Genomic DNA, 25,108 nt, shown 5'->3' on the forward strand with positions numbered 1-25,108 from the left:
CCCCTGCGCCATGTCATCATCTCCTCCTGGTGACCCTGACGTCTCACTTATCCACTTGCAGAGGTGTGTGCGTGTGTGTTTGTGTGGACTCACACGCATGCGCGTACTGTATCCGGGAGACACATGGGCTCATATTTTACTCAGACGCCTCTCTGTCTGCAGCTGGTACAGGCCTGCCGGACATTCCCTGTGTCCCTGTCTCTGCCCAATGTGTGTGTGTGTGTGTGTGTGTGTGTGTGTGTGTGTGTGTGTGTGTGTGTGTGTGTGTGTGCATGTCATTAATCCTCTCTCACACACATTTACATTACCTCGACACTGTCAGTCTCCAGTAATCTGTTATGTATTTATTGTAAAGCAGGTTTTGGTATTGGTGTCAAATGTGAGATTTCTCTATCTCCTGTCCATCAGACGCTGGTGGAGTATGTCACACCGATGTGCAAACTTTAGCAAACAGTGACTCATGACAGGGAGGAATGAAGAGGACTCTGAAACGGGGACAGGCTCTAAGGGGGAGGACGTTCTTTGCTGTCCTCTTTGGCTGGTTTGAAAGTGAGAGCATAGAGAAAAAAAGAGATTTAATGAAGGTTATTAGATAATACCTATTAATAATGCAGACCAGTGGTTCCCATCCTTGGGTTTGGACCCCTGAGGGGTTACAAAGTACACCTGCAGACACCTGAACTTTACACCCAACTCTGTTCGTTAACATGCTGTCGAAATAGCCTGCACTCTTCTGGGAAAAGTTTCCAAATCAGAATCAGAATTTCCACAACATTTTGGGGTCTGACTGCCGGGATTTGCTCCCATTGAACTAAAACAGCACACGTGAGGTCATCTACAAATGGTACATGATACAGCCTAGCCTGCAGTCTGCATGGCAATTTATCCCAGAGGTGCTGGATGGTGTCGAGGTCGAGGCTCTGGAATTTTTCAGCACCAAGCTCATAAGCTAAAAGATGTGAAGACTGATGTCTTGGAAACAGGATCTAAAATGGTTACCACACATTCAGATAGATTTAAGAGGGACCTATTAGTAACTTTGCATATTTGCCATATCGAGTACATCTGAAGTATTGACCTACGAGAGTCACCTTTTCATTCCTCTGAAAATTAATCACATGACCTAATCTAAGAAGGAAAAGTGATCAGCCCAAGCTCACTCAGCGATGTATTAAGCAGCTATCGCTGCTTTATCTTTAGAGTTACAGGACAGGTAGGAAACCGCTGATCTAAATCTGTATGACATGTTTTATCTTTATCATAAAAGCAGTGACATCTATGCACTTGAAAAATCCACTCTTGTTCTATTTCATGCACTCGGGTGGGGGTTGGAGGAGGCTTGCTGCTACTCTAGAAGTTTGCTGCCTTACCTATTTAAAGTATAGGTAGGATATTTATATGTCACTAGCATGAATGAGTCACTTAAGCGGCTCCGTTTGTCTGCTACCGCTGCGCTTACCATTATCTGTTCATTTTTATTCACGCAGACAGTGGCTGCTGTTTAGCGTCAGCTCACTTTAAGGTCAGATTTAAGGAAACCCGCTTTCACACAGTTAAGTAAAACTGCTACATGCCATCACGAACAGTATTTATCGGATTTATTTTAGGAGGTGGGATTAAAGACAGCTTCACACTTTGATTCAGCTCTCTGGGTTTAAATCTTTGGCAGTTTGGCCAGAGAGCGGCGAGAGCCCGCCACTGCAAATTCTGCCTCGAGATCCCCTTATCGATCCTGCCGGTCGATAATGTTATTCATGTGGCCTCACAAGCCAGTGCCCGTGCTCATTGACAGTAACTTCATAGTCAGCAAAGCATGAAATTAATATTCTGTCTACAGTGTAAAGGAGAGCAAGAGACAAGGCAGCTGAAACTGGAGTGAGACGTAGACTTGACTCGCTCGGTGCACAGAGGAGAGGTTAGGCAAAGAGACAAAGCAAGCGTGCACACAAACACACACTCTCTTACATCAGCCGCCCTCTCCCACTCTCACACATACCTCCACACATATCAAAGAGGGTACTGGGTGTGCTGGATTACAAAGCAGGGAACACAGCGCCTAGTGTACACTCGATAGGGTAAGTGCAGGAAATCCAAAGACAGAATTAGAGCCACCAGTCTGACGTGTAGGTGTGCACATAAGCACACACTTTAATATGCTACTGTTGATCTCCGTGAGTCATGCAGAGACACTACTCCTCTCTCTGTAGTCGCGTTTGTGTGTGTGTGTGTGTGTGTGTGTGTGTGTGTGCATGCAACCTTATGTGAACATTCACAACAGCTGGCCTGACACGGTCAGCTCTCAATTCCTTCCCATTGGCTTCTTTTGCCATGTAAACACACTCCGACGTGCTGCTGTTTTATCTTTAGCAGCACCCATTCAGCCAGGGCAGACTGCTCTCACTGATGGGGGGAGAGGTGTGTGTGTGTGGGGGGAATCGTGCAAGTCGGGATGGGTGAGTGGAAGAGAGAGGCAGACGTGAGGAGGTGTGTTAAGTAGAAGCCCATATGTGCGGGTGTGTTTGTGCGTGTGTGCCTCCATGCACACAGAATATGGGTTATTAAATATATAAGGTTACCACAGCTGACCCATTTCCTACTTCCTCTCCTCTGCTCTCCACCCCCCAAACAACTCAAATAAACCATGTGCCACATGCCCAGCATCCCAAAGCTCAGGGGAAACCAAACACACCAAATATGTGTATCGATGATTCTTATATTTCAGCCGCGCTCCGGGTTTCATTTACTGTGGTCGCCCCAGAGCTAAAGCGGGGCTGGCATGGCATGCCATGAAGTTTCAGAGGAGACAAAAACAAGTCCTGGCTTCTGTGGAGGGAGATCAGGGTGGAAAGGAACAGAGGGGCCACAAGAGGCTGAAGGACGGGGCTGGCGAATTCTCCTAACAAGCACAGACACAAGTGCTGACCCCTCATCTGTGTCATCTTTGTTTGCCTGGGCCTGTGTGCATGATAGGAAGTCCTTTTTTTAAAGACACAGAGGTGCATCCACAAGGGAAGATGAGAAGTGCACAGTCATCAGTAACTGTCATAGCTCAACAAGCCATGGGTCATGCCCTGCTTCTGTGAGCATTATTGTGAAGATACAGAGAGGGTGAATCCTCACATGCAGCTGCTGCAGCTGTTAAACTCCCTGATAAACACAGAGAAATGCCATGTTGGTGTACCAAGCTGTTAATTAACTGTGGGGATTCATCTGTTTCACACCACAGTTAATTGATAGCACACCTTTGGAGTCGTTTTTCTCTCTGTTGGTCAGACAAAGAAGCATCACCCTGGGCTCTGGCCCAGCGAGCTGTGGAATTGTTTTAATATCCTAAACGCCCAGATTATAAATTGATGCACGGTGAAGGTAATCCATAAATCTACTGATTGATTAAAATTGCATCAGTTCTAATTGCTGCCTGATGTCTGGTGCTCGGGATCTGCAGCTGTCAGTCACGAAGCTGATCCAAGTTTTCCCGTCGTTATCCCGAGAATGTAAAACGTGTAGACCTATGTACCGACTTTATAGCTTCTATTACCAGCCTGCTCCTTTTTAATTACTATTTATTTATTTATTTTAAACTACGGATTTCATGTGTATTTTCATTTATTTTGACGCGCCGTCCGTGTCTGAGTGTGAGGCAGCCAGCGGATCATCAGTCAGCCTGACAGGAGTGACATCCGGGCGGCGCGCCTCCCTCCCTCTCTCGGTGTCACCGGCGGGTCTTACCTTGGTGAGCTGAGCGATCTTCTTGCACATCTTGCTGTGCATTTGATAGTCGTACAGCTCCTGCTCGATGTTGGAGAACTCTGCCGCAGTCCCGTTAACGGCGGAGCCCGGCCCGGGGGGCTGTGCAGCCTTACCGGCGCCTGAAGCCATAACGAAGCCCCCCAGGGGAACTTCCCAGCCCGGAGGATAGTCAGAAATGATCCCGCCGCCTCGCAGATGAAAATCCCCACCAGAAATCGTGTCAACTTTTTTACTTGCGCATCTCATTCCCCCGTCGGCACACCCTCTCCCGCGAACGGCATCTCGAGTAATCCGCTGCAAAACATTTGGGAGTAAATCGCCGGGGCTCTCCTCGTGCGTTCCCGTTGTTGCCCCCCTCTCCTGCTGCCCGCCCGGTGATCGCCGAGGTCACACGCTGGAAGTCCATCGGGGACGCGCTCGCGCCGACCGACCCTTTCCCTGTTGTCAACGGATTTTTTCCCCTCCTTCTTAGTCTACAGGGAGCGCTGGAGGATGAAGGCGTACAGTCCGACCACCTGTCTCGCGGCAGGGGCGGAGCGGGGCGTGCGTATCCTATGGAACATTACCGGAGACAGCTCGAGAGGCGCACTGCTGCAGTGCTGCCCCGCCCCTACCGGAGCTGCTGTATCAATGCCGATCAGCGCGCGGATGGGAGGTGGAGGAGGAGGAGGGGGTCTCTGGGGTCCAGTCGTGTGATTTTACTCCATCAGTCAGATAAAAGGGAAGCACTGAGGGCAGTGTCAGTTGCTGTGGACTACGAGCACACGATAAACCACATGCTTTGACTGTGGACTGATTTCATTGAAAAAAAAGAACAACTACTAGCACTCACTATAAAGGGTGGATTAGCACAGATGAAGGAACTTCCCACACAGTCATTTGTTTCTTAAACACACTACTTTCCAAGTACACACGCACACCTCGTTGTCTCAAAGAAAACCCTTGCAAGCAAATGAGAGCGCAGTGACTCACTATACGAGTGGACTCCATTTACTAAATATTCATTTCTCCACCTTAAAGGTGTAGCCTGCTCCAGAAATGTGTTGCTGCGGTTTTTCATAGCGTTTGGTGGACTGACAGAGACAGGTTAAAAAAAAAAAATGCAGCAGAGTGTCAGGATGTAATGAGAGGATCCAAATGCAGGGACATTAACATGATTTTTTTTTTCAAGGGTTATAACCGACCAGAGGGAGCTCATGGGAAATCAGAATATGCTTTCAGAACTAAAAATCACTTGAAACTGGCTGAAAATCTAGTGAATTGTAATGATTTTAATGTGCACAAAGGTAACTACTGACAAAAATACAGTGGACTCTTCTTTTTTTAAAGAAATTAAGGAAAGGTACGTGAGAGGATGTCCATCGTTCAAAACCAGGCTTTTAAACCAATAGATTTTACTGCATGTAATATTATTTAACATTATGCAGATATACATTTTCAGTGATGTGTTGACGGGGAGAAAACAGTTTTTCCGGTTGTAATTTATCTGCAATTTTTGTCTGTTATTGCATGGATATAATAGCACAATATGTTTGGAGGTGGGGATCAAATTTCAATGTGGTGGGTGCCTCACCCCTTCCCAAAGTGGGCAGGGCTATATATACACACAGAAGACAGAATGAATGACAAAACACAAGGGTCCAAGGTGGAAAGGACGTGGAGAGGGCAGGCAGTCACAACGTAGGATAAATGTGATAATCTGAAGTGTCTAGTTTTTGTAATTGTGTTTAAGGATAGATCATTTTTGGTCCTTGCATCCTTTTTATAAATGCAATGAATTTACAGATAAAGTTGAGCCTGTGAGGCACGTTATCTGTTAAAGTGCTTGAGTTAATTATTGAACACTGTCTTTTAAGTTCAAATCTTCAATTTCTAATGCAAGATTTTCTTGGCCTTTAAGCTGATGCTGAAGTAAACCCTGATATGATAGGATCAACTCAAATGTGTGTGGTTATTCTGGAGAAGGGTGAGATATGATACCGGAGATAATATGGCACTTTTTCAGATCGGCAGAAAACCTTTGGCTTTAGCTGTTTGCATAAAAAGTGTCACAAATAAGCAACAATAAAAATGAGAAAAATATACAATTCAATTAAACTATCCCTTCACAAAAAAAGCAGTTTTCTCAAGGCGTTTTATATTGTGAGGTAAAGACTACAATATTAGACAAACTTAACAAGCAGATGGTCCTCCTATGAGCACACCCTCGACAATGATGAGAAGAACATCTCCTTAATTAGAGGAGACCTCCAGCAAAACCAAGTTCAGGAAGAGGCAGAAATTGACCATTGCTAGTTTGTGGGTGAGCATGGAAAATCTCATTTTTGTTCCCTATTTCCACAGTGCCAGTGAATTATGGCACAAAGTGTACATGATATCAGAAATATACAAAACCAACTTAACCATTATAACATCCTCCTTGTTTAGGCTGCTTGCATCAACCCTTTCACATCCGAGTGTTATTCAAGCACAGACATATACAAACATTTATGACAGAGCAGTTTGGCAGGATAATACCTGCTTTGGCCAGACCTTCTGTGCCACTTACGTTTTTCTGATAATTTTGTTGGACACAGTTGACTCGCACCGTCTTGGGCCTAAATCTCTCAGTTTCTGAAACATTCCTCTTAAACATTTTTCTAAATGTTCCCCAGGAGAGTGTGTGTGTTGCTGTGCCACCTTTATAAATCCAGTTTTGATCTAATGACAGCCCAGTTTATTTGAAACAAACTGATTATTGGGCCACATTCTTTGGTGGTTCACATTATGTAACAAACAGGAGAAACTAGGAGCAGCTAACCAAGCCTTTAAATATGTAGACCTAAATGATAAGTCATTGTGTTTATTACCTTACAGTTAATTCAGAGTTTGAATCTCAAACAATTTCTTGTCACCTTTGCAGGATTTACAGACATACACAGGGGTATTTTTCATCCCTCTGGCTTCTGATGCTGTAGCTATGTGGTCTAATGCAGGGATAGTTTGTCCCCGTATTGTATAAATATTTAATAAGATAATACACCTTCATGATAATCCCCAGCCTACATGCACACAGGTCTAAAGCAAACAGTCTGACAGAGTGCCATCTATATTAAATTAATTTCCAAAAATAGATGCCATAAAATAAGGAGCCCTCTCTGCCTGTGCAGAAGCATGTTTCTGCCCTCCTTATGGGTGAGCTGTCCCCTCCACAGCTGTCCAGCAGCTGTGGCCCTGGACACTGGCTGCATGATAATGACAAATATATTACACATATGGGTTAAATTATAAACATCAGTACAACAGAAATTCATCCACATGATTACCTAATGTATTTATATAGTTTTAAGGAGAATAAGTTTTCAGTTGTTATAAAGTAAAAGAGATGCTTTCATAAAAGTGGTTAGTCACCTCAGTTAGTTCCTTGCAGGAAACCAAGCTAAATAAAGTTTTAAAAAAGGTAAGGGTTAGCAAAACAAACAAACACAAGAACTCAACTAATAATTATTAGTCTAATGCCATTTTGAAGTATAAACATAATGCAGAGGAAATCAAAAAATACCCTTAAATTACATTTTTGCATATCTACAAAATCTGTTAAATATTTCAAAACCGTGAAAAAAACCATCAGTGTTTTCTCAGTGGGTTTGATCTATAGAATAAAACCTCCAAATATCTTAATCACACTATCTTTTAATATTTCCCCAGTAAAACATTAATATGACATCCAGCATCATTCAGTAGCCATCTTATTTGACAATGGGTTGATTGAATTCAACAAACTGATAATGATATTTGACTAATATATTAGGCATATATACATTCTGGCATCCATAAGTCAAACTTTTGGGCTAGTATTTCAAAATTTAAATTTATTTACTCAGAATTTTGAGTTAGAAAGCCGGATTGCATTTTAAATTTTTTTTAAATTAATTATTATTATTTTTAGTGGCAGAAACAAGCTCTTTTTAATTAAAACATTTGAGAAGCTTTTATTATGTTGTTTTCTCATTAAAACAATTATTGTAATATGGCAGCGACAAGAGGTCAAATATCCATTGTTCGATTATCAGATTAAATAAATAAATAAAAATAAATAAATAAAATTTTTTGTCGCTTACCCGCTTGGCATACACAGGGATAAACCATACACGTGACGCACGTACGTACGCAAACATCTCAGTTCTCGCGAGAGTAAAATTCAAAAACAGGCGGTTGTTCGTTGAGAAGAAAACTAACCAAGAGGTACGTTTTAAAGCTCACGCGTTAAGCTTTTGGCTTTAATACTACTTTTCATGTCTGATAATTATAAAACGCCTCTCTAGGGACTTCGTCGTGCGTGACTTAATTACGTTGCGTTGTGTTTTTTTTCTCGGCTCGTTTCACTGGTAATTCTCTCGAGGTGGGTTTAGGAAGCTAATGAGACACCAGAGACCATCAGGCGGCTTCCTTTACTGCTAGCTAATAGAGACATTTCTGACAGAGTTTACTCTAGGTAAGCCTGCTTCGGCTCATTGTATCGCTGTCTGTATTAGTTTAGGTTTCTGCGAAGGAAAGATGACGGCGGACAACGAAATAGACATCAAGGAGGCGTTTCAGCGAGCTCAGAAGGGCCACAATAACAAGGCAAAGCTGGTGGCGAGCCTCAAGAGCCGCTATAACAAGGTACGAGATGATGCTTTCTTATCAGTCTCTTCCTAAATGTCTTTCACATTATCCTGGATTAATGAGTGCATCGTTTAATATGATAAAATAACTCGGTTTATACGAGAATGTATAAATGCGCTTTCTTCTTAGAAGAAATACAGTAAAGTGAAATTAAAGCTTGTACACAGGTTTTCATTCTCCGTCACATCTATCGGTACTCTCTGTATATCCTCTTTTACTACGTGCTTGAATCTTCTCTGTGGTCTTCCTCTTTTTCTCCTGTCTGGCAGCTCCATCTTTCTTCTTTCTTGCTTAAGTTTCTGGAAGTTTGAAGTGCTTGTAAGGTGTTTGTATTAAACTGTTTGACAGAAAGCATACTAATCTCAGATTAACTGAGATGTCTGGATTGTTAAATAAGTCTTTCAGATGACCTGGGTTCTTATTATTGATCTCATAAGCATGGACCCTTCTTTCCTCTGTCTCTTCCTTCAGCTTGAGGATAAATCACTGTTCCATGAGGAGTTTGCGCACTACCTGAAGTATGCAATGATTGTCTACAAGCGTGAACCTGCAGTTGAAAACGTCATCGAGTTCGTTGCAAGGTTTGCTTCAAGTTTCCAGTCTCCACCTAAAACAAACGAGGAGGGGGAGCAGCAACAAGAGGAGGAAGAAGAAGAAGATGATGATGCTGAGGACGATCATCCATTTCTGAGTTTCATCTTCAACTTTCTGTTGGAGGTATGAACATTATAATGCTAGTTTATGCCTGTGAGCACTGTTTTCTGGTGTTGTTAATGAACTGACCAGCAAATTCTTGACCTATTGATGATGATTTGTTAAAAATGTATCATTTTTTTTCTTTTTTAAACAAATCTGTTAACCACAAAAATTAAAACTTGTTCATTTCTGATTTTGCTCTGACTTTTTGAACACAAAGGCTTTGATGTGATTCTTGTCTATACTGCCTCTCAATTTTATTTTGTGGTTTCCCATATGACTTCTTTCTATTCCTTATGTATTCACATCTGTTTTTCCTCATACACTTATCCTGATCCAATCCATGTTCACAACTACTCTTGTATCTCTGCCTTTTCCCTCCCAATCTGAGTTTTGTGCGTTTCGCTCTTATTCTAATGACCGTCTCATCTCGTTTCCTGCCTTTCTTTCTTCTCAGTCCCACAAAGCCAATAGTCACGCAGTACGTTTCAGAGCGTGTCAGCTGATCAACAAATTGCTGGGCAGTATGGCTGAGAATGCACAGATTGACGATGATCTCTTTGATCGCATCCACCAAGCCATGCTGGTCCGTGTCACTGACAAATTCCCCAATGTGAGGATTCAGGCTGCTTTGGCCATGACCCGCCTTCAGCAGCCAACAGATCCAGACTGTCCGACCATCAATGGTTTGTTTTTTTAAATGCTGAAATCTGTGACTTATTATCTAAAATTATGTGTTGAATCCCCATCCTCTACATGGTCTTAAATTCTTAATCTTCTCTTGAATCTCACTTCTTAGAAAGTAATTATTGTCACGTGGTTGTTTGTTTTTGTGTTTGTGTATCTTTGTTACTGTCACTCTAACTGCGGAATTATTTTCTATTTCTAGCGTTTATGTTGATTCTGGAAAACGATACTAATGCCGAGGTGCGACGTGCCGTTCTGTCCTGTATTGCAATGTCCCCTCGGACCCTCCTCAAAGTACTCAAGCGCACTCGAGACATCAAAGAAAATGTTCGCAAATTGGCGTATCAGGTACCTATGAATGTAAAAATATGTATCCACTGCAAGGGCTGGTTGATTACGGAGATTTGCACTAAAACTTCCATGTGTGTTTCTATTTAAGGTTCTGGCTGACAAAGTTCACATTAAAGCCCTTAGCATTGCACAGAGAGTAAGCCTACTGCAGCAAGGCCTCCATGACACCTCAGGTAACACTGATTTTTGTGGTTAAATAATACTACTTTTATAAAGATGCATTTTTAACTTCAAAATTTGCACTTAAAGTAACGCAAAACCCTAATCAAAGCTGCTTCTTATTGTTTTAATTATTAATACACCAGTTATTTTTTCTTCATTGTCAAAAATGTTTGTTTATACAGCAAAAAGCTCTTTGGAATAATGAGTGATCTAAAATTTAAAGAGATTTCTTTACCAAATATAAAATGAAAAACACACTGGAGAAGTTGAGCCCTTTTTTACCCCTCGGCTTTTAAAGGCTGATGGGGTATTGAACTTTGACATCCAAGTTTGTGAATTCGATAACTCGACATCAAAGCAACGTGGGGCTTTCAAAATGATACCAGAAGTGTATCTACCTCACAATTTGAATCTGTGACCTTGACCTCGAGGTCAGGTTTTCTGAGAATCTTGTGAAGGCAATAACTCGAGAAGGAAGTTGCCTTGGATTTTGAAATTGGTAACATAAGTGAATTTACTAAAAATCTCGGACGAGTTTAAATCTCAGTGATCTTGACCAGAAGGTCAGAGGTCAAGTTTTCCGAAAATCTTGTAAATGTGATAACTTGAGAATAAAGTGACGTAAGAGTTTCAAATTGATACCGTCGGTGTATCAACTAGTGTGCTGAACTGGGCACCGCTAGTATTTTTGTTCGATTGATAGGAATGGTCCTGCTGTATATGTGTCTGATAGCCTGTGTGCTTTTCAGAAGCGGTAAGGGAGGTGGTTTGTTCTCGTTTGTTACCGGCCTGGCTGCTTCGGCTGGATGGGAACATCATTGAACTGCTCCATAGGCTGGATGTGGAAAACTGCGCAGAAACGGCTCTGGAGACCCTGAAAGCGATCTTCAAAAACATCCCGACTGAAGAGCTGCTGCAGAACCAAGTAGAGCTCGACAACAGGTACTCCCACTTCTCCCTCTGTCTAACAAATAATAAATAAAATGTCTGAAGTTAGAGATCATCGTGTGTGTTTTTTAACAGGAGGCTGATCCCAAAGGACAGTCTGACCTGTGAAAATGTGCTTTACTGGAGAGCCCTGTGTGAGTTCATCAGGAGTAAAGGAGATGATGGTGATGAAATGCTGGAGCAAGTATTGCCAGATGCAGCCACTTATGCCGACTACCTCTGTGGGTAAGAAGAGCCACTGTTATTGGATTATAAATTGTGGTTTTCTTGCTTATTGCTGTGCTGTGTAAATTCTGGACCAAGTAACTTTTCATATTGGTGGAATTTATGGAATATTTTATTGGGCACTTAATGTGCTTTTAGTTACTTTGTGGTGCTTTATTTGGGAAAAAAAATACAGTTGCCATAATGATTGTGTTGTAACTCTAGGTATCTGAAGGCAGGTCCGGTGTTCTCAGAGGAGCTCGTTCTGTATGTAACTGTGTGGCTAACTCAAAGCTTATATAACAGCGAGGCTAACTGACTGCTTTTTGTTAAACTTCACCTGGCTATTATAAAATATAGTTTTACATCCAGACAAGTTAACCTGCTTTGCTCATGGTCAGTGCACATAAAAATGGGTGTGTTACAAGAGTAAAACGTGATACTTTAAAAACAGTAGTAATCAGTTTAACACGCCCTTAGTGTGCAGCAGGTCAAGTACAATCCAATCCAGGTATATACCAATCCAACTTTTTCCAGTTGTGAGAAAGAGTTCATTAGGACTTTTTAGTCATAGCAGCTGAAATGTCCACAATTTGCAGTTAAATTAAATTAAACAAATCACAAATAAAAGTAGTTAGTGTAGCTTGAGTGAAACACCTCCATGCTGTTGTTGCGTTGCCATTAGCTCTCCCACTCTCCACAGATTGTCACGTTGTCACCGACATCCGACCAAATATCGGATCGATATCTGGAGCTCATGTTTAGAGCAGCCTGAAGCCTGAGCTTGCATGGACTTCAAAACACTCACACTGAACCCATTAGTTGAAACTTTTGCCATGTTTAATTTGAACATGCACCAGTGGAACAATAAAGAAAAGCACGACATATCCACCTTCATGTTTATTTTTTTAAATAATGTTATTTGCTTTTGATGGGTACCATTATCCTTCGCAGTCCTTGTTAAATTGACGTTTTCTGTGTCTTTTGTTTATTAACAAGTTAATTATACAGATAAGTTATCTCATTTGCAGCAGCAGGTTTCTTTTTGTAATCCTCTAGACTTTTATCTTTTATAGTAACAGTTGTGGTTTTCAGCAAATATGAAAACCAGACAATTATTGCACCGCATTATTTTTGTAATGATGTTGTTGTTTGGTTTTGTTGCCTAAATTGGTATCGTGGTGCTTTATGCCCCTAACTCTCTGCCAAGCTGTGTAAGCCAAAGCTTTTTATTTCTTTTTTTTATTTGAGTGATATCTATAGTCCAAAGAAATCCACTTTATAAAGTTCTATTTTTTCCAAAGTCTGTGGGTAATCACGATCTCAGTAGTGATCCAAGTGATCATAGCTGATTTTTGCCATACTCAAGCAGACTGACAGCTCATCTGCTACCCTTGCTGTGCACTGACAGAGCTGTTTTATCACCAGTCTAGTGCTTGTGTATGTAAGTGTGTGAAATACTGACGTGTGATATGCTCTGCAAATGAATTTGATTTAACTAATTGGCAAATCTAACATTTGTCTGCTCGTAAAATGGGTTTATTAATTTGAGTGAGGTGACAAGTAGCTGGTTGGTTAAAAGTCACTCCACCGCTGACTGATAACTGGCTCTGCTGCGTGACATTTGGGAGAAGCGTTAATTTTGTTTATGCTGTCAGGGTAGCGGAATTATTCTAAATGAATGGGCTCTGAGAGCTGCTGTTGTCTGACTCTGACTGTTGTAGATATCTGAAGGCCGTGCCTGTGCTGTCCGAGGAGCAGAGGGCCGACTTTAACCAAGTGGAGCTTGTCATGACCAAAGAGTTCATCTCGCAACATCTCATCCATCTCATCGGTTGTCTGGACACCAACGAGGAGGGTGGCAGGTAAGATGAGAACAAGGTTGAGGAATGTGAATCGGATGCAAAATACCTTAAAATGCATGTGGAAATCAGCTGGGAAAGAGGAAGGATGTTTTTGGAGGGTGATGCAAACAGTCTGGTATTTCATTAATCAGCATGTCCTAACAAATATGGCCCAAAATGGTATATAAGTCTTTTAGAGCCCCCTTCTGATGTTTCCTACCCAAACAGCAGGTCAGAAATAAGAAACAAGTGTATGAGATCTTCATATTGACAAAACTCATACAAGAAAGTATTGTCTTTTCTTTGTTTGAGAAATGACTGCAAGTAAAGATTATTTTCTGACAGGCAGCTAATAGATAAATTAATGAATAAATTTCAGACCCAGATTAGCTGCTGTGACAGGTTAGACAGTGAGCTGACTGTTTGGTTAAATATTAAATTAAATATTGTTTTGATTTGTTTGCCTGTCTGTTTATCTGGATAGCTCAGGAGGCTTTGGTCAGATTTGCGTGAAATTTTACTTTTGGGTTTCATCCCTCGGAAGTAATAAACCTGTGCAGTCAGTCTAGCTTTGGAACTAGATTCTGGTTCGTAGTGGCAGCTTGAGGCTTAGGGTGTAGAGCGGGTCATCTAATAATGTGAAGGTCACTGGCTTTATCTTCGACTCCTCCATTCTGTGTGAATGGTGTGAGTGTGTCTGTGAACGCTAGTAGTTTTTAGGCTTGTGACTCTGAGACTGCTCTTGTTTATATATAAGACTTAATTAATTTGGTAGGAGATTCATAATGTTAGTTTTTTGAAGTCTGTTTATTCATTTAACGGTTGAGCTGTGCATGTTCGTAGGAAGCGTGTACTGGCTGTCCTGCAGGACATGTTGGCTCTTCCTCAGACTCCCTCCTCTCTGGTCTTCCTCCTCACTGAGAAGCTCCTCAACCTCATCTCCGATGACCACAGACGCATCCAAACTGTAAGTTAGGCTTAAACATGAACTTCACTGTATAGTCAGTTGTCATGTTATCTAAACTCCCCTTTTGCACACGAGGGGAAATATAAATGTCACTGCCCTTTATGAATCCAGCTGACAGACCAATTAGTCAGAAATGAAATGATAAAGGCTGTAGTTATTTATCAGTGGTTCCAGATGGACACACACCGGGGTCTTTTTGTTTGACGTGTCAGAAAATATAGCAGGTTTCCTCTCAGCTGTGGCATCATTGACCCTCAGATTGATGTTTAAATGAGCTGGCTTTGTGTCGCACAGGTGGCAGAAATCATCTCCGACGTGAGGGAGCCCATCACAGGGGCCAGTCAGCCAGTGGATGAGAACGAGAGACGCCGGCAGCAGGTCCAGGTGGGTGACACTCTGCCAAATGAAAACGCCCAGAAGCAATTTGATTCTGGAAACCCGTCCAGTTGTCTCACTGTGATTAAATAGAAGAGCTAAACAGCGTCTTTGCACAATTCTACTTTATAGAAGTTAAAAGTGAGAAGGTGACAAAAAAAAAATCCCTTTCCATTAAAGGACACCATGTAGACTGACGACCAGATTACAGTCTAATAATTTCTTAATTAGTTGGATTTTTGCCTTTTTTTTTTTTTTTGCTCTCTGCTCCATTTATATTCCTTCCCTTTCTGTTTCTTTGTCCTGCTCTACATCCAGCTGGCAGATGGTTTATATTTAAGGCCAAGCCCACTTAAACTAGCGGGGTGGATGGTGAATGTCATGTACGCTAAACGTATCTTTGCCTGGTAAATCCTGGTTCATTAGCTCTCCCTTCTTTGCTTCATTCCCTTTGCTTAAGCTCCATGCACACGTACGCTCTGAGGGAATTACTCTCAGTTGTGACTGTACCTTAGTTTCCTCACTAAATACTGAAATCTGTTGGATTCAAAATGGCTGTTGAGAAAGTTAATCCTAGCCCAGGTGTTCACTTACTCTGTCCGCTCTGTGCACCTGGTCTCTCCCATCTTTTTATTCTTCAGTGAGTAAAGGCAAAGAAGGCTCCAGAGGGCTGTAGCCTCTCCAGAGCATCAGCTGTTGTTTTTCCTGTTTGCGGAGGTGCAGTTTTCCATCTCAACAGTCCTCTCTTGAGCGTGCTTCAGCTGAAGAATGACCCTCCCCTCTTATTTTTATTGTCTGACCTGTTTGTGTTTTTTTTTTTTTTTTTTTTTCTTTCCCTCTTTTCGCTCCCAGCTTGCAGAAGTGAAGGTGCGTATCTTAGAGGCTAAACAAACTCTGGAGGACTGCATCTCCGCCCAGGAGTTCAGCCAGGCGGCAGAGCTGAAGAACTCCATCACAGATCTGGAAAATCGCAGGAACCAGATTCTCCAGGACATTGCTGAAAGCAACCAAGTGGCTGACAAGGAGGTCCGCACAGAGAAGGTATTAAGCTACACAGAAACATCACCTCTGCATTTAAATGTACAGTTTTTGCTCAGCTCTAGCTCCATTCATGGACCTCTCCTTTTAAGGCAACCCCCTGTTTATGCCAGCTCTGATTTGTTACCCCTTGTAAGCTGAAGGTTTCCCAAGCAGACAGGAGGTATGGGGGCTTGCTTCTGCCACTGGAGGGAAAAATGCCAACCCTAAGTCAAGATTTCTGGATATTATCTCAATATTTTGACACAATCACTCAAACTTCTGAGAAAATAACTTAAAATGGAGAAAATGGCTTGAAGTTTTGATTCATGAAGTCGCGATAAAAACCAAATATTTCTACATATTGGTGCCAAGTTTCCATGGGGTGGAGTTAGTGAGCTCAGGGCCAGAGCTGCATGATGGCTACCCCAAATCGCTGTCAGCGTGAATCTCATTGAAATGACATTAATGCCATAACCGCATTAACTTGGTAAATCTCCGTTAGCGAGCTAGTGCCGATTGCCCCGTGCGTGGGGCTGCACGGTGCTAACGTTTTAAAGAGCTAACGCGTTGACACCGTGCAGCCCCACGCACAGGGCGAGCCGCGCTAACTTGCTGATGAAGATTTGCAGCGTTAGCGTCATTTTAACGAGATTAAAGCTTACAGCACTAGTTACACAGTTTATAATAATTTCAGTATTTTTAGATCCCAACAAGCTGAGTCATAAAGACAACTTTTGTCCTCGTTGTTTTGTTTTTTTAATAAACCGTCATACAGGCTTCACATGTGGAGATTTTGGCTTTTCATTGAATTTGTCCCTGTTTTTATACATCATAGGGTGTGATGCAATAGTTTTACTAGTGCATCCCCGTGGAGATCAGATCTGTCTGTATGTGACCCATGAACTGAAATTACTATGACCTGACCTGGTTTAGAGAAGCTTGAGCTTTTTGCTCACTCACCTCATTATTTGAAACCTTGTTCATATGACCATCCATCTCCATATGAGCCAAACGCATCCATATGACAGAAAATAAATGCGTTTTAATAAAATGAAATGGTGAATATGGTATGTGTTTGTTTGCTTTGCAGAATGATCCAGATACTCTTTTGAGGTGTCTAACGATGTGTGCTGAGCTGCTGAAGCAAATGAACATCAAGACCCGGATTGGTCCAACCACAAGCGCCTTAATGTCTTCACTGGTAAAAACAAAACAAGCACTTGAGTTTGTGTCGTAACTAAACATGCAGATCTATAGTAAAGGCAGCAGGATCGCCTTTTCAGATCTGAGTTTGTACATCTGTTTTTCCAGAAACCTTCAGTTTCTTTCATGCTAGTGTTGAGCCGACGCCACCCTGTAGAAAACAAGCATTTAAAAATATCCCTTTTTTAGGACACGAGCATGAGCTGTATATGAAAGTTTATTGAGGTCACAGATGAAGGGAGCCAGAGGGTGGTTTTCCCAAAGACTTCAATGCACATAACCAAACAGCTGATGATGGTTCAGAGCTGGCAGATTCTCTGAGTCTTCAAACTTTGCTTCAGTTAGATGCTCATTCAGACGATTTATACTTGGTGGGTGTTGAAACAAACTGATAGCTGCAAAGCAGAGGCGGGCTATGACGAGATACCACCGTAGTTCCAGATTGAAATTTCAGCCGTTAAAAATGTGATGCAGAAAAAGCAATTAAGGGGAACTGAGGGCGCCAGAAAAAGATCTGTGAGACCAAGATAAGTTAGTGTTGAATAAAGAGCTTCATGACTGGCGGGCAGGAAGGCAAAATAAATGTCAGCTATCACAGATGATATGTGGCACAGGATACTCTGCACAGATAGAAGAAGAAGAAGAAGAATGGATTACCCGACCTATCATCAAATGCCCTCTTTGAGGAGAACTTAAACATCCTGTTTGTACAAAACTGCCTGAAGACATTTCAGAACTGCATCTCTCCAAACAAGGGACACTAAATCCACAGAGGGGGCGTAACAATATGACCACTGATGGCTGAAGTGAGTAGCACTGATTATCTCTTCATCATGGCACCTGTTAGTCGGTGGGATATATTAGGGAGTGAGTAAACATTTTGTTCTCAAAGTTGATGTGTTAGAAGCAGGAGAAATGGGCAAGTGTAAGGATTTGAGTGAGTCTGGCGAAGGCCAAATATTGATGGCCAGACGACTGGGGCAGAGCATCTCCAAAACTGCAGCTGTTGTCGGGGTATTCCCGATCTGCAGTGGTGAACCAGCAACAGGGTCAGGGGCAGCCAAGGCTCACTGATGCATGTTGGGAGTGAAGGCTGAACCAACAGACAAGCTACTCTAGCTCAAATTGCTGAAAAGGTTCATGCTTGTTCTGATAGAAAGGTGTCTGAATACACTGAGGATCGCAGGTTATTGCTGTTTGGGCAGCAAAAGGGGGAACAGTATTAGGCCATTATGTTATGTCTGATCGGTGCATACAGACTGGCCAAACATTTTCATTTTTCTTAATATTTATCACATAAAAAGTATCAGGGGATTTCACAAGAAAAATAACAGACTGTTTTTGCTGCTGATAAAACTCAAGACCACAAAGTCCAAAAGCTGAAGATTTTCATATCAAGTTGTTTACAAAAAAAACGAAGAAAGAAACAGTCATCTGTCACCAATCAACAAATAAATAATTCTGTATTCGATACTGAGGTTAGATGGAAGTTTTTGACCAATGAATTCATGTGTTATTTCTTCTGTTTTACAAATGTGTTTTTCTCATAGACCCTATTTGTTTTATTCTCAGAAGTGTGTCACGTACCATTTCTCAGCTTTTAAAATTTCATACAGTCATAACTTATTTTGATGAGGGGAATAAAACACAGACTTTTTAGGTACTGACACGCTGGCTCGCACTCTCAGAAATGCCCATAGTAGTGACAATATTTTCATATCACGTTTAAATGTACACTGTACTATGGATGTCATGATGAGGCACATCTGCAGTATTTGTTCTAATAGCGGTTAACAGAGGTTAAAGTGGTTTGAATCGGGTCATGCTGTTTCACTCACTCGGTTCTCCTGAATTCGCAGCTTTCTTTGTTAGTGATGCTGAACTGTTGGTGGTTCAGTCGATAAAACCGGCCCCTGCTGGTACCGTCCATGAATCAGTTGGGCAAGAACTGTCCGAAGTTTAAGGTGTGGAGCGAAACATCGTACATGTGCTGACAAGTCAGGTAGTCTGTGAGCTTGTGCAGAATATTGTGTGTGAATCCTGATGACTTGGAGCACTATTTGCTGTTGCTCCCGTAGGGAAGTTGAAATGTCAAAAAATGTCATTTAACCCTTTGCCTTGGTTAAATGGGTTATAAAGGAACTGTGGTCAGTATTAGGACCCTACATTCTGTTTCTTTTAAATACTTCATTGACGACTGGAGTCTTTCCTGAATGTTTTAAATCAGCTGTGGTAGTGCCGATCTTGAAAAAGCCTGGACTGGATGTTGACATGGTTGCAAACTATAGACCCATCTCACATCTGTCTTTTTTGTCTAAGGTCTTTGAAAAAGTGGTTTTTAAGCAGCTCACTGAGCATTTGTCAACAAGCAATCTGTTTGAACCATTTCAGTCTGCTTTTAGACCAAATCACTCCACAGAAACAGCTTTAGTAAAAGTGGTAAATGATCTACTGGTAAATGCAGACAATGATCGCACTTCAGTTTTATTACTGCTGGATCTAAGTGCTGCGTTTGACACTGTGGATCACTGCATTTTATTGGATAGGCTTGAACATTTTATTGGAATTACAGGAAATGTTTTATCATGGCTGAGATCTTACCTGTCTGGGAGGTCTCAGACTGTTAGTTTTAAAAATGATCTGTCCGAGACCTGTGCAGTGAGGCATGGGGTCCCTCAGGGCTCCGTACTTGGACCATTGCTGTTTTCTATGTACCTGCTACCTCTTGGTGTTCTTTTACGTTCTTGTAACCTTTCATTGTTACGCTGATGACCTGCAGCTTTATGTTCCTTTAACCATTGGAACTGTGCTGAAGTCTCTAAACTAGAATGTTGTTTATCTGCAATTAAGGGCTGGTTATCGGATAATTTCTTGCTTCTTTTCTTGAAAAGAAAGAGTTGATGGTCATTGGGCCACACAAATTTCAGCACTTGTCCCAAAATTTCATCTTGAAAATTGATGACAGTGCCATAAATTGCAGGAACAAGGTAAAAAACTTGGGTGTGTGGTTCAACATGGTGCTCTCCTTTGAATCTCATGTGAAAGAGATAACAAAGACTGCCTTTTATCATTTGAGGAACATGAGCCAGAATCAGACAAGTTTTGTCAAGCGACACTGCAGAGGTTCTTGTCCATGCATTTGTGTCTTCCCGTATTGACTATTGCAATGCTCTTCTTTCTGGCCTACCAAAGAAAAGTTTTAGAGGTCTACAGATGGTGCAAAATGCAGCTGACCTTTTACACCTTTATGCTCCATCTCGTGCTCTCCGATCTCAGGACTCTGGCCTTCTAAAAGTTCCTAAAAAAGACAATTGGAGAGCGTGTTTTTTCTTTTCGTGCCCCGTTTCTGTGGAACAACCTCCCTCAAGATATTCGGCAGGCATGCTCTGTGGAGGTTTTTAAAACTAAGTTGAAGACACATTTGTTCACCTTATCCTATATGTCTTAATTCTATGGCTTTTAGTTTTTAAATTTTTATTGTTTTTAACTTTATTGTGTCTCTTACCTGTATCGCTTTTATTTTATTTATCCCTTTAGTTGTACAGCACTTTGTTTGAAAGCGCTTTATAAATAAAATTATTATTATTATTTCACACCCATTCATCAGTAATAAGCCTATATTACAAAACGTATGTAAATAAATAACAGCTGTTATCATTTATTCTTATCTGTTACTAACAATGCACAGTTTATTAACAATGGTTAAGTGTTAACCTTATTGATTGCTTTCACTGTTTTTTCCTGCATCTCAGATCCTGCCCAGCATAGCAAGCGCACACCCTGCTGTCCGCAACATGGCTGTGGTGTGTTTAGGAACATGTGCTCTGCACAGCAAGGAGCTAGCCAAAACCCACATGGTCCTGCTGCTACAGGTAACTTCTTATAGATGTGTTTCAGATACCTGAAACACTTTGTTTATATGTGTAAGGATGCTACACGATGAACAGAAAGTTAAGCCTTAATATCATTTCCACACTTAAATTGCTGCTTCCCTTCTAATCGGATTAAATGATTATTAACCTCGTAAGTCCCAAACTCTTTCATGGCATGCATTTTTAATTTCTCTTTGCTATTTGGGCTGATTGGAACCTGATGAATGTAAAAACAAAGAATTACATGATTTTTTTTTTTTTTTCACCTGATTTTTGTTTCTGAGAAAAATGAGATTTACATATGAGGGCATTCGTTTTAACTTTCGATAGAACAGTGACAGTATAATGTCCTCGTAAGTGGATATCAGAGCAAAATTTAGTATTTTGGTCTAGAGAACCCAAATGATGTCCACATATGTGAACGCCAGGTCCTAAGAGGTTAATGACATTAATAATTCAGTTACTGTCAGTCTTTCTGCAAATAAAATAATTGCTAATTAATCTCTTAAAAAAAAAAACATGTAATAAACTAAACATGACGCCTTTAGCTTAAGAGCTGTGCTCAAACTAATCCTCAGTTATTTTGTAAATGTAGCTAATTGCAAAATAAACAACATTATGCAGGCTGGAGGGGAGTCGGGGGGGTGATTCTAGTCATTTTTGTTCACTGACAGAAAACGCACATGTATTAAAGGCTTTCTTGATTCAAAGTGCTCTGTGTGTATCTGCGTGTTTCCAGATAGCTCAGCTGGATGAGGTAAAGATCCGTATCAGTGCTCTGCGGGACATCATCGACCTGCTGCTGCTGTTTGGCTTCCAGCTTCTCTCTGAAACAGCTGCCACTGAAGCGGCCCCGCCCTCCCAATCCTCACCAGAGAACCAGGACGATGACATGGCGGTTGCAACTGATGAGAAGGCGGACGTACCAGAGGACACCGCACAGAGTATCCTTGTGATGCTGTCAGAGTTCCTGGACAGTGAGGTGAGGCTGAGATATTTTACTCCAGAAACTACAGTATGCATGTGGGTGTTTATAGATGTCTGATACATGTGCTGGGAACATCCTTCAGGTGTCCGACCTGCGGACAGAGACAGCGGAGGGCCTGGCCAAACTCATGTACACGGGCCGCATCTCCAGCGCCAAGATGCTGTCCCGTCTGGTGCTGTTGTGGTACAATCCCGTCACAGAGGACGACATACGCCTGCGACACTGCCTCGGCGTCTTCTTCCAGCTCTACGCCCGCGAGAGCAGGTCACTAATGTGCATGTTGAGTGATGTGGTCACTTTTATTTGGCATGGAATCTCCCCCAGCTGATCATGTGACATGAAAATGGTGTTTTTATGCTTCAGGGCTCACCAGGAAGTCGTGGAGGAGAGTTTCTTGCTGACCGTTCGGACTCTGATGAACGCTCCGGCGACGTCTCCGCTCGCTGAGGTGGACATCAACAATGTAGTCGAGCTTTTTGTTGAGCTGACTCGCCCGGGAGCTCTCATTAAACCTTCAACTAACACTGAGGTGAGAAAGACTGAGGAAGAGACTCAGGAAGATTTTAAATTAAACCCAAATTCCAACAAGCTATTTATAATCTTATTATATTAGGAGTGTGGATTTACTGTTGGGTCTGTGGCTCTGTTCAAGGAAAACACCAAGGATGTTTTTATTGCCTCACTGAGCTTTTCGTTATACATCTTCCCTGAAATACCAGCTAACAGTCTGCAAAATGTTTCACACGATTACTGCAGGTCAAGTAAGCGTGAGCAGAACAGAGTGTTATTATTAATCTCTGAATAATTGTATTTGTATACCTGTGTATGTCTCAGGAGGTGTGTGTCCATGACTACATGGCTGTGCGTATCTGTGGCGAGATGCTGAAGGACCCCACAGCCCCCGAGGTGCGCCTCTATGCAAAGACTCTGAGCAACCTAGAGCTCAGCAGAGACGAGACCGTCAGGGAGGACCTGCAGACGCTGCTGCAGCAGCTTGTACAAGTGAGCCTACTGCTATCGCACCACTGTAACGTAGTCCACGTGATATTGGCAACAAGTTCACCATATCAACAAAAAACGAAATGAAGGCCTGGAAGAAACAAAAGGTGGAAGGAGACTGAGGGAGCCACACAATGGGCTGGAGGACAACCCTTAACGAGGTTGTATAAATAAAAAGCTAAACTAAGGTACTGCCAAAAAACAGCAGACTGCTAAAACTTGACAAAGAAAAGGAAAAAGAACATAAAGGAGGGACCTATAGATGCTCAGGAGCTGCTTGGTCTGGGAGAGACCGCAAAAGCTTTCTCTGAGCTAACTTTAAACAGAGGTAGAAATTCGTTAGTTACTCCACCCAAAAAGAGAAGATGCAAACACGAGTGAGAACTAATCACAAATTATAGCTAAAGCTGTGAAAATTGCAATTAAAAAAGCTCTTTGGGTTTTTTGTTGTTGTTGTGTTTGTTTGTTTGTTTTCAACCAAAAAAACAAAATCAAAGTATTGAACATGTTCTGTTCATTTCAAGCTCCATATTTTATATCCTGGGACTGATTCACAGTTTAAAATAATCCTTATTTACCTTATACTAAGACTTTGTGCAGCTACTCGGTTTATCTGAAATAAGCTCTTTTAGCTCTTCTTCCTTTAAGCCAACTTCTGCTGATTTGTTTTGTCCTTGCAAACAGAACGTTTAAACAGCAAGTGGGTGGAGCTGTTGTGGTCACATTTAGAGTGCGACTGTGAGCACCACTGTCTCAAATGAAGATATTAAAGCAGTGTGATGCCTTTGACTTTGATTGTGAACATAGCATTAGCCACTGTAACGGGACACATGAACGACATCATAGGTCCATGTTGTGTTTTTAAAAACAGTTGAAAAATTTCCAGAATTAACTACACCTCTCATTAGAATAAAGTGGAGAAAACAGCAGCTCCGACTTTATGAACAAAATGTGTTTTCTGTGGAGTTGAAGGTCAGCTAAACTGGGCTGTATTATAATGTAATACCAGCTTGTACCACAAGGTGGATTGAGTCAGTTTAATCTTCATTTAAACAAAGTCAACGAGAACGTATTCCTCTTTACCTTTTGCCAGGACACCGTTGTAAAGTTTCTTGAGGAATAGTTAAAAGGACGGGAGGAAAATGGCACTATAAGTCCAAAAACATTTTAACATGCTTCCCCCCCTAGTGGTGAAAGTGTCACGTGTGTGAATGTCAAAAGACAGAAATCATCAAGATATATAGAAAAACCTTCACAGCAGTCCATCAAACCGAGCTCATGTAGTGTGGAGCACAGAGCTGTACCTGCATATCTGTCTGTTAAAAGGCCCATTGTTTAAGTTCACCCCTTTCCCTCCTCCTTTCTTTCAGGTGGTGAAGGATCGTGTCTGTCTCCGTGCTCTGGAGAAGATGATTTATCAGCTGGCGGACTCAAAAGAACAGGCTGAGCTCCTCAGCACCACTGCGTTACAACCCCTGGATGTCAATGCAGATGGTACGTATGCAAACACAGACTTTAAATAGGAATGGCCATCTGATATCCCACGGAGCATCTCCAACTTATGTTACCTCCTGAGTGTGTGTCTAAATAGATTTAAAATGCTAATTTGTGACAAGCGCTCCTGCAAAAGGATTACATGACTTTACCAGCATGTTGCTAAGTAGATTAAAAATGACTCGCTCCGTCCCATTTGGTGTTTGTTTAGATAAAAATGCAGCAGGCTGAGGGCGGAAATGCAGAAAAATGAGTTCTCTGTTTGCTGTTTCCACAGAGGCTGCGGCAGATGATCCATCAAAATCTGCCAAGAGACCCAAAAGAGGTAATGCAGGGGTTTTTATATGCTCGTCTAAAACCGCAGTCCTTCAGTGCCACTATATTTTTAGAGCTCCTCCTCTCCTGCCCGAGGCAAGAAGTTGAGTCAGCACTGGGAGGTAACCCGAGTCTTTGTTTTCACAGGTCAGAGGAAAGCGTGCACAGCCAAAGGTGGCAGAAAGCCGAACAGGAGGGCAGAGTCGTCAGAGGAGAGGCGAGTTTGCTGATTTTAGCAAAATAGAAAACACCCATTCAGTAACATATTCATCACAAGTGCATTTACTCATTTTCTCGTCTCACCGTCTCTCTTTGGCTACAGCGATGGAGAAAATGTCCCAGAGTCGGCCTCCATGGTGCGTCCGTCACGGAGGGCCAAGACTGCAGCTCTGGAGAAGACGAAGCTGGACCTCAACCCTCTTATCAACCAGGAGGCCAATGTGTCCTGAATAAAGAGATTTACCTTTCTGTATCGACTCAAGTGTTCAGGCAATGAGTCATATTTACCCTTAAGTTACAATTTTGTTGTTTAAAGTTTTGTCATTTTAATCATTAAATAAATGTATCAAAGTTAACAAAGCTTGTT

The 25,108-nt window shown here is 41.9% G+C and overlaps 2 protein-coding genes across 7 annotated transcripts in view; one reads left to right on the forward strand and one right to left on the reverse strand.

Annotated features, from left to right (window-relative positions):
- Nucleotides 1-4,367, reverse strand: part of fam184b (family with sequence similarity 184 member B) — a 33,028-nt gene extending 28,661 nt beyond the window's left edge. For 3 of the 4 annotated variants that reach the window (XM_085459344.1, XM_085459345.1, XM_085459343.1), the window contains exon 1: nt 3,730-4,366. In XM_085459344.1, the coding sequence (XP_085315470.1) occupies nt 3,730-3,996 (267 nt within the window). In that variant the 5' untranslated portion in view covers nt 3,997-4,366. Of the gene's footprint in view, nt 1-3,729 lie in introns of all 4 variants that reach the window. The other variant, XM_085459346.1, reaches the window with a different exon arrangement.
- A 3,544-nt stretch (nt 4,368-7,911) lies between these two features.
- On the forward strand, nt 7,912-24,998 carry ncapg (non-SMC condensin I complex, subunit G). 3 transcript variants are annotated; one of them, XM_085459347.1, is made up of 22 exons: nt 7,912-7,974; nt 8,265-8,394; nt 8,869-9,114; nt 9,551-9,779; nt 9,983-10,128; nt 10,220-10,304; nt 11,043-11,235; nt 11,317-11,466; nt 13,170-13,310; nt 14,133-14,256; nt 14,551-14,640; nt 15,484-15,672; nt 16,742-16,852; nt 20,607-20,726; nt 21,466-21,708; nt 21,797-21,978; nt 22,078-22,243; nt 22,549-22,716; nt 24,084-24,207; nt 24,485-24,532; nt 24,670-24,739; nt 24,845-24,998. In XM_085459347.1, exons 2-22 carry the CDS (start codon nt 8,287-8,289, stop codon nt 24,969-24,971), a joined length of 3,060 nt encoding a protein of 1,019 aa, XP_085315473.1. In that variant the 5' UTR covers nt 7,912-7,974; nt 8,265-8,286; the 3' UTR covers nt 24,972-24,998. The 3 variants fall into 3 exon arrangements, with proteins under 3 accessions (XP_085315473.1, XP_085315474.1, XP_085315476.1); XM_085459348.1 differs by having other exon boundaries at nt 7,917-7,974; nt 8,270-8,394; XM_085459350.1 differs by lacking the exon at nt 7,912-7,974 and adding an exon at nt 7,981-8,131 and having other exon boundaries at nt 8,270-8,394.
- The last annotated feature ends 110 nt before the right edge of the window (nt 24,999-25,108 follow it).

This window comes from Copadichromis virginalis, linkage group LG6, assembly GCF_057382275.1.
Source record: "Copadichromis virginalis isolate Kocher_CV1m ecotype Utaka linkage group LG6, C_Virginalis_male_GT1.1, whole genome shotgun sequence".
Taxonomy (NCBI): domain Eukaryota; kingdom Metazoa; phylum Chordata; class Actinopteri; order Cichliformes; family Cichlidae; genus Copadichromis; species Copadichromis virginalis.

Coding starts and splice junctions, on each gene's coding strand:
- ncapg (XM_085459347.1), top strand. CDS start 8,287: ATGACGGCGGACAACGAAATAGACATCAAGGAGGCGTTTCAGCGAGCT. Junction 14,641..15,483: donor GACGCCGGCAGCAGGTCCAG/GTGGGTGACACT, acceptor TTTCGCTCCCAG/CTTGCAGAAGTGAAGGTGCG. Junction 21,979..22,077: donor CTCTACGCCCGCGAGAGCAG/GTCACTAATGTG, acceptor TTTATGCTTCAG/GGCTCACCAGGAAGTCGTGG.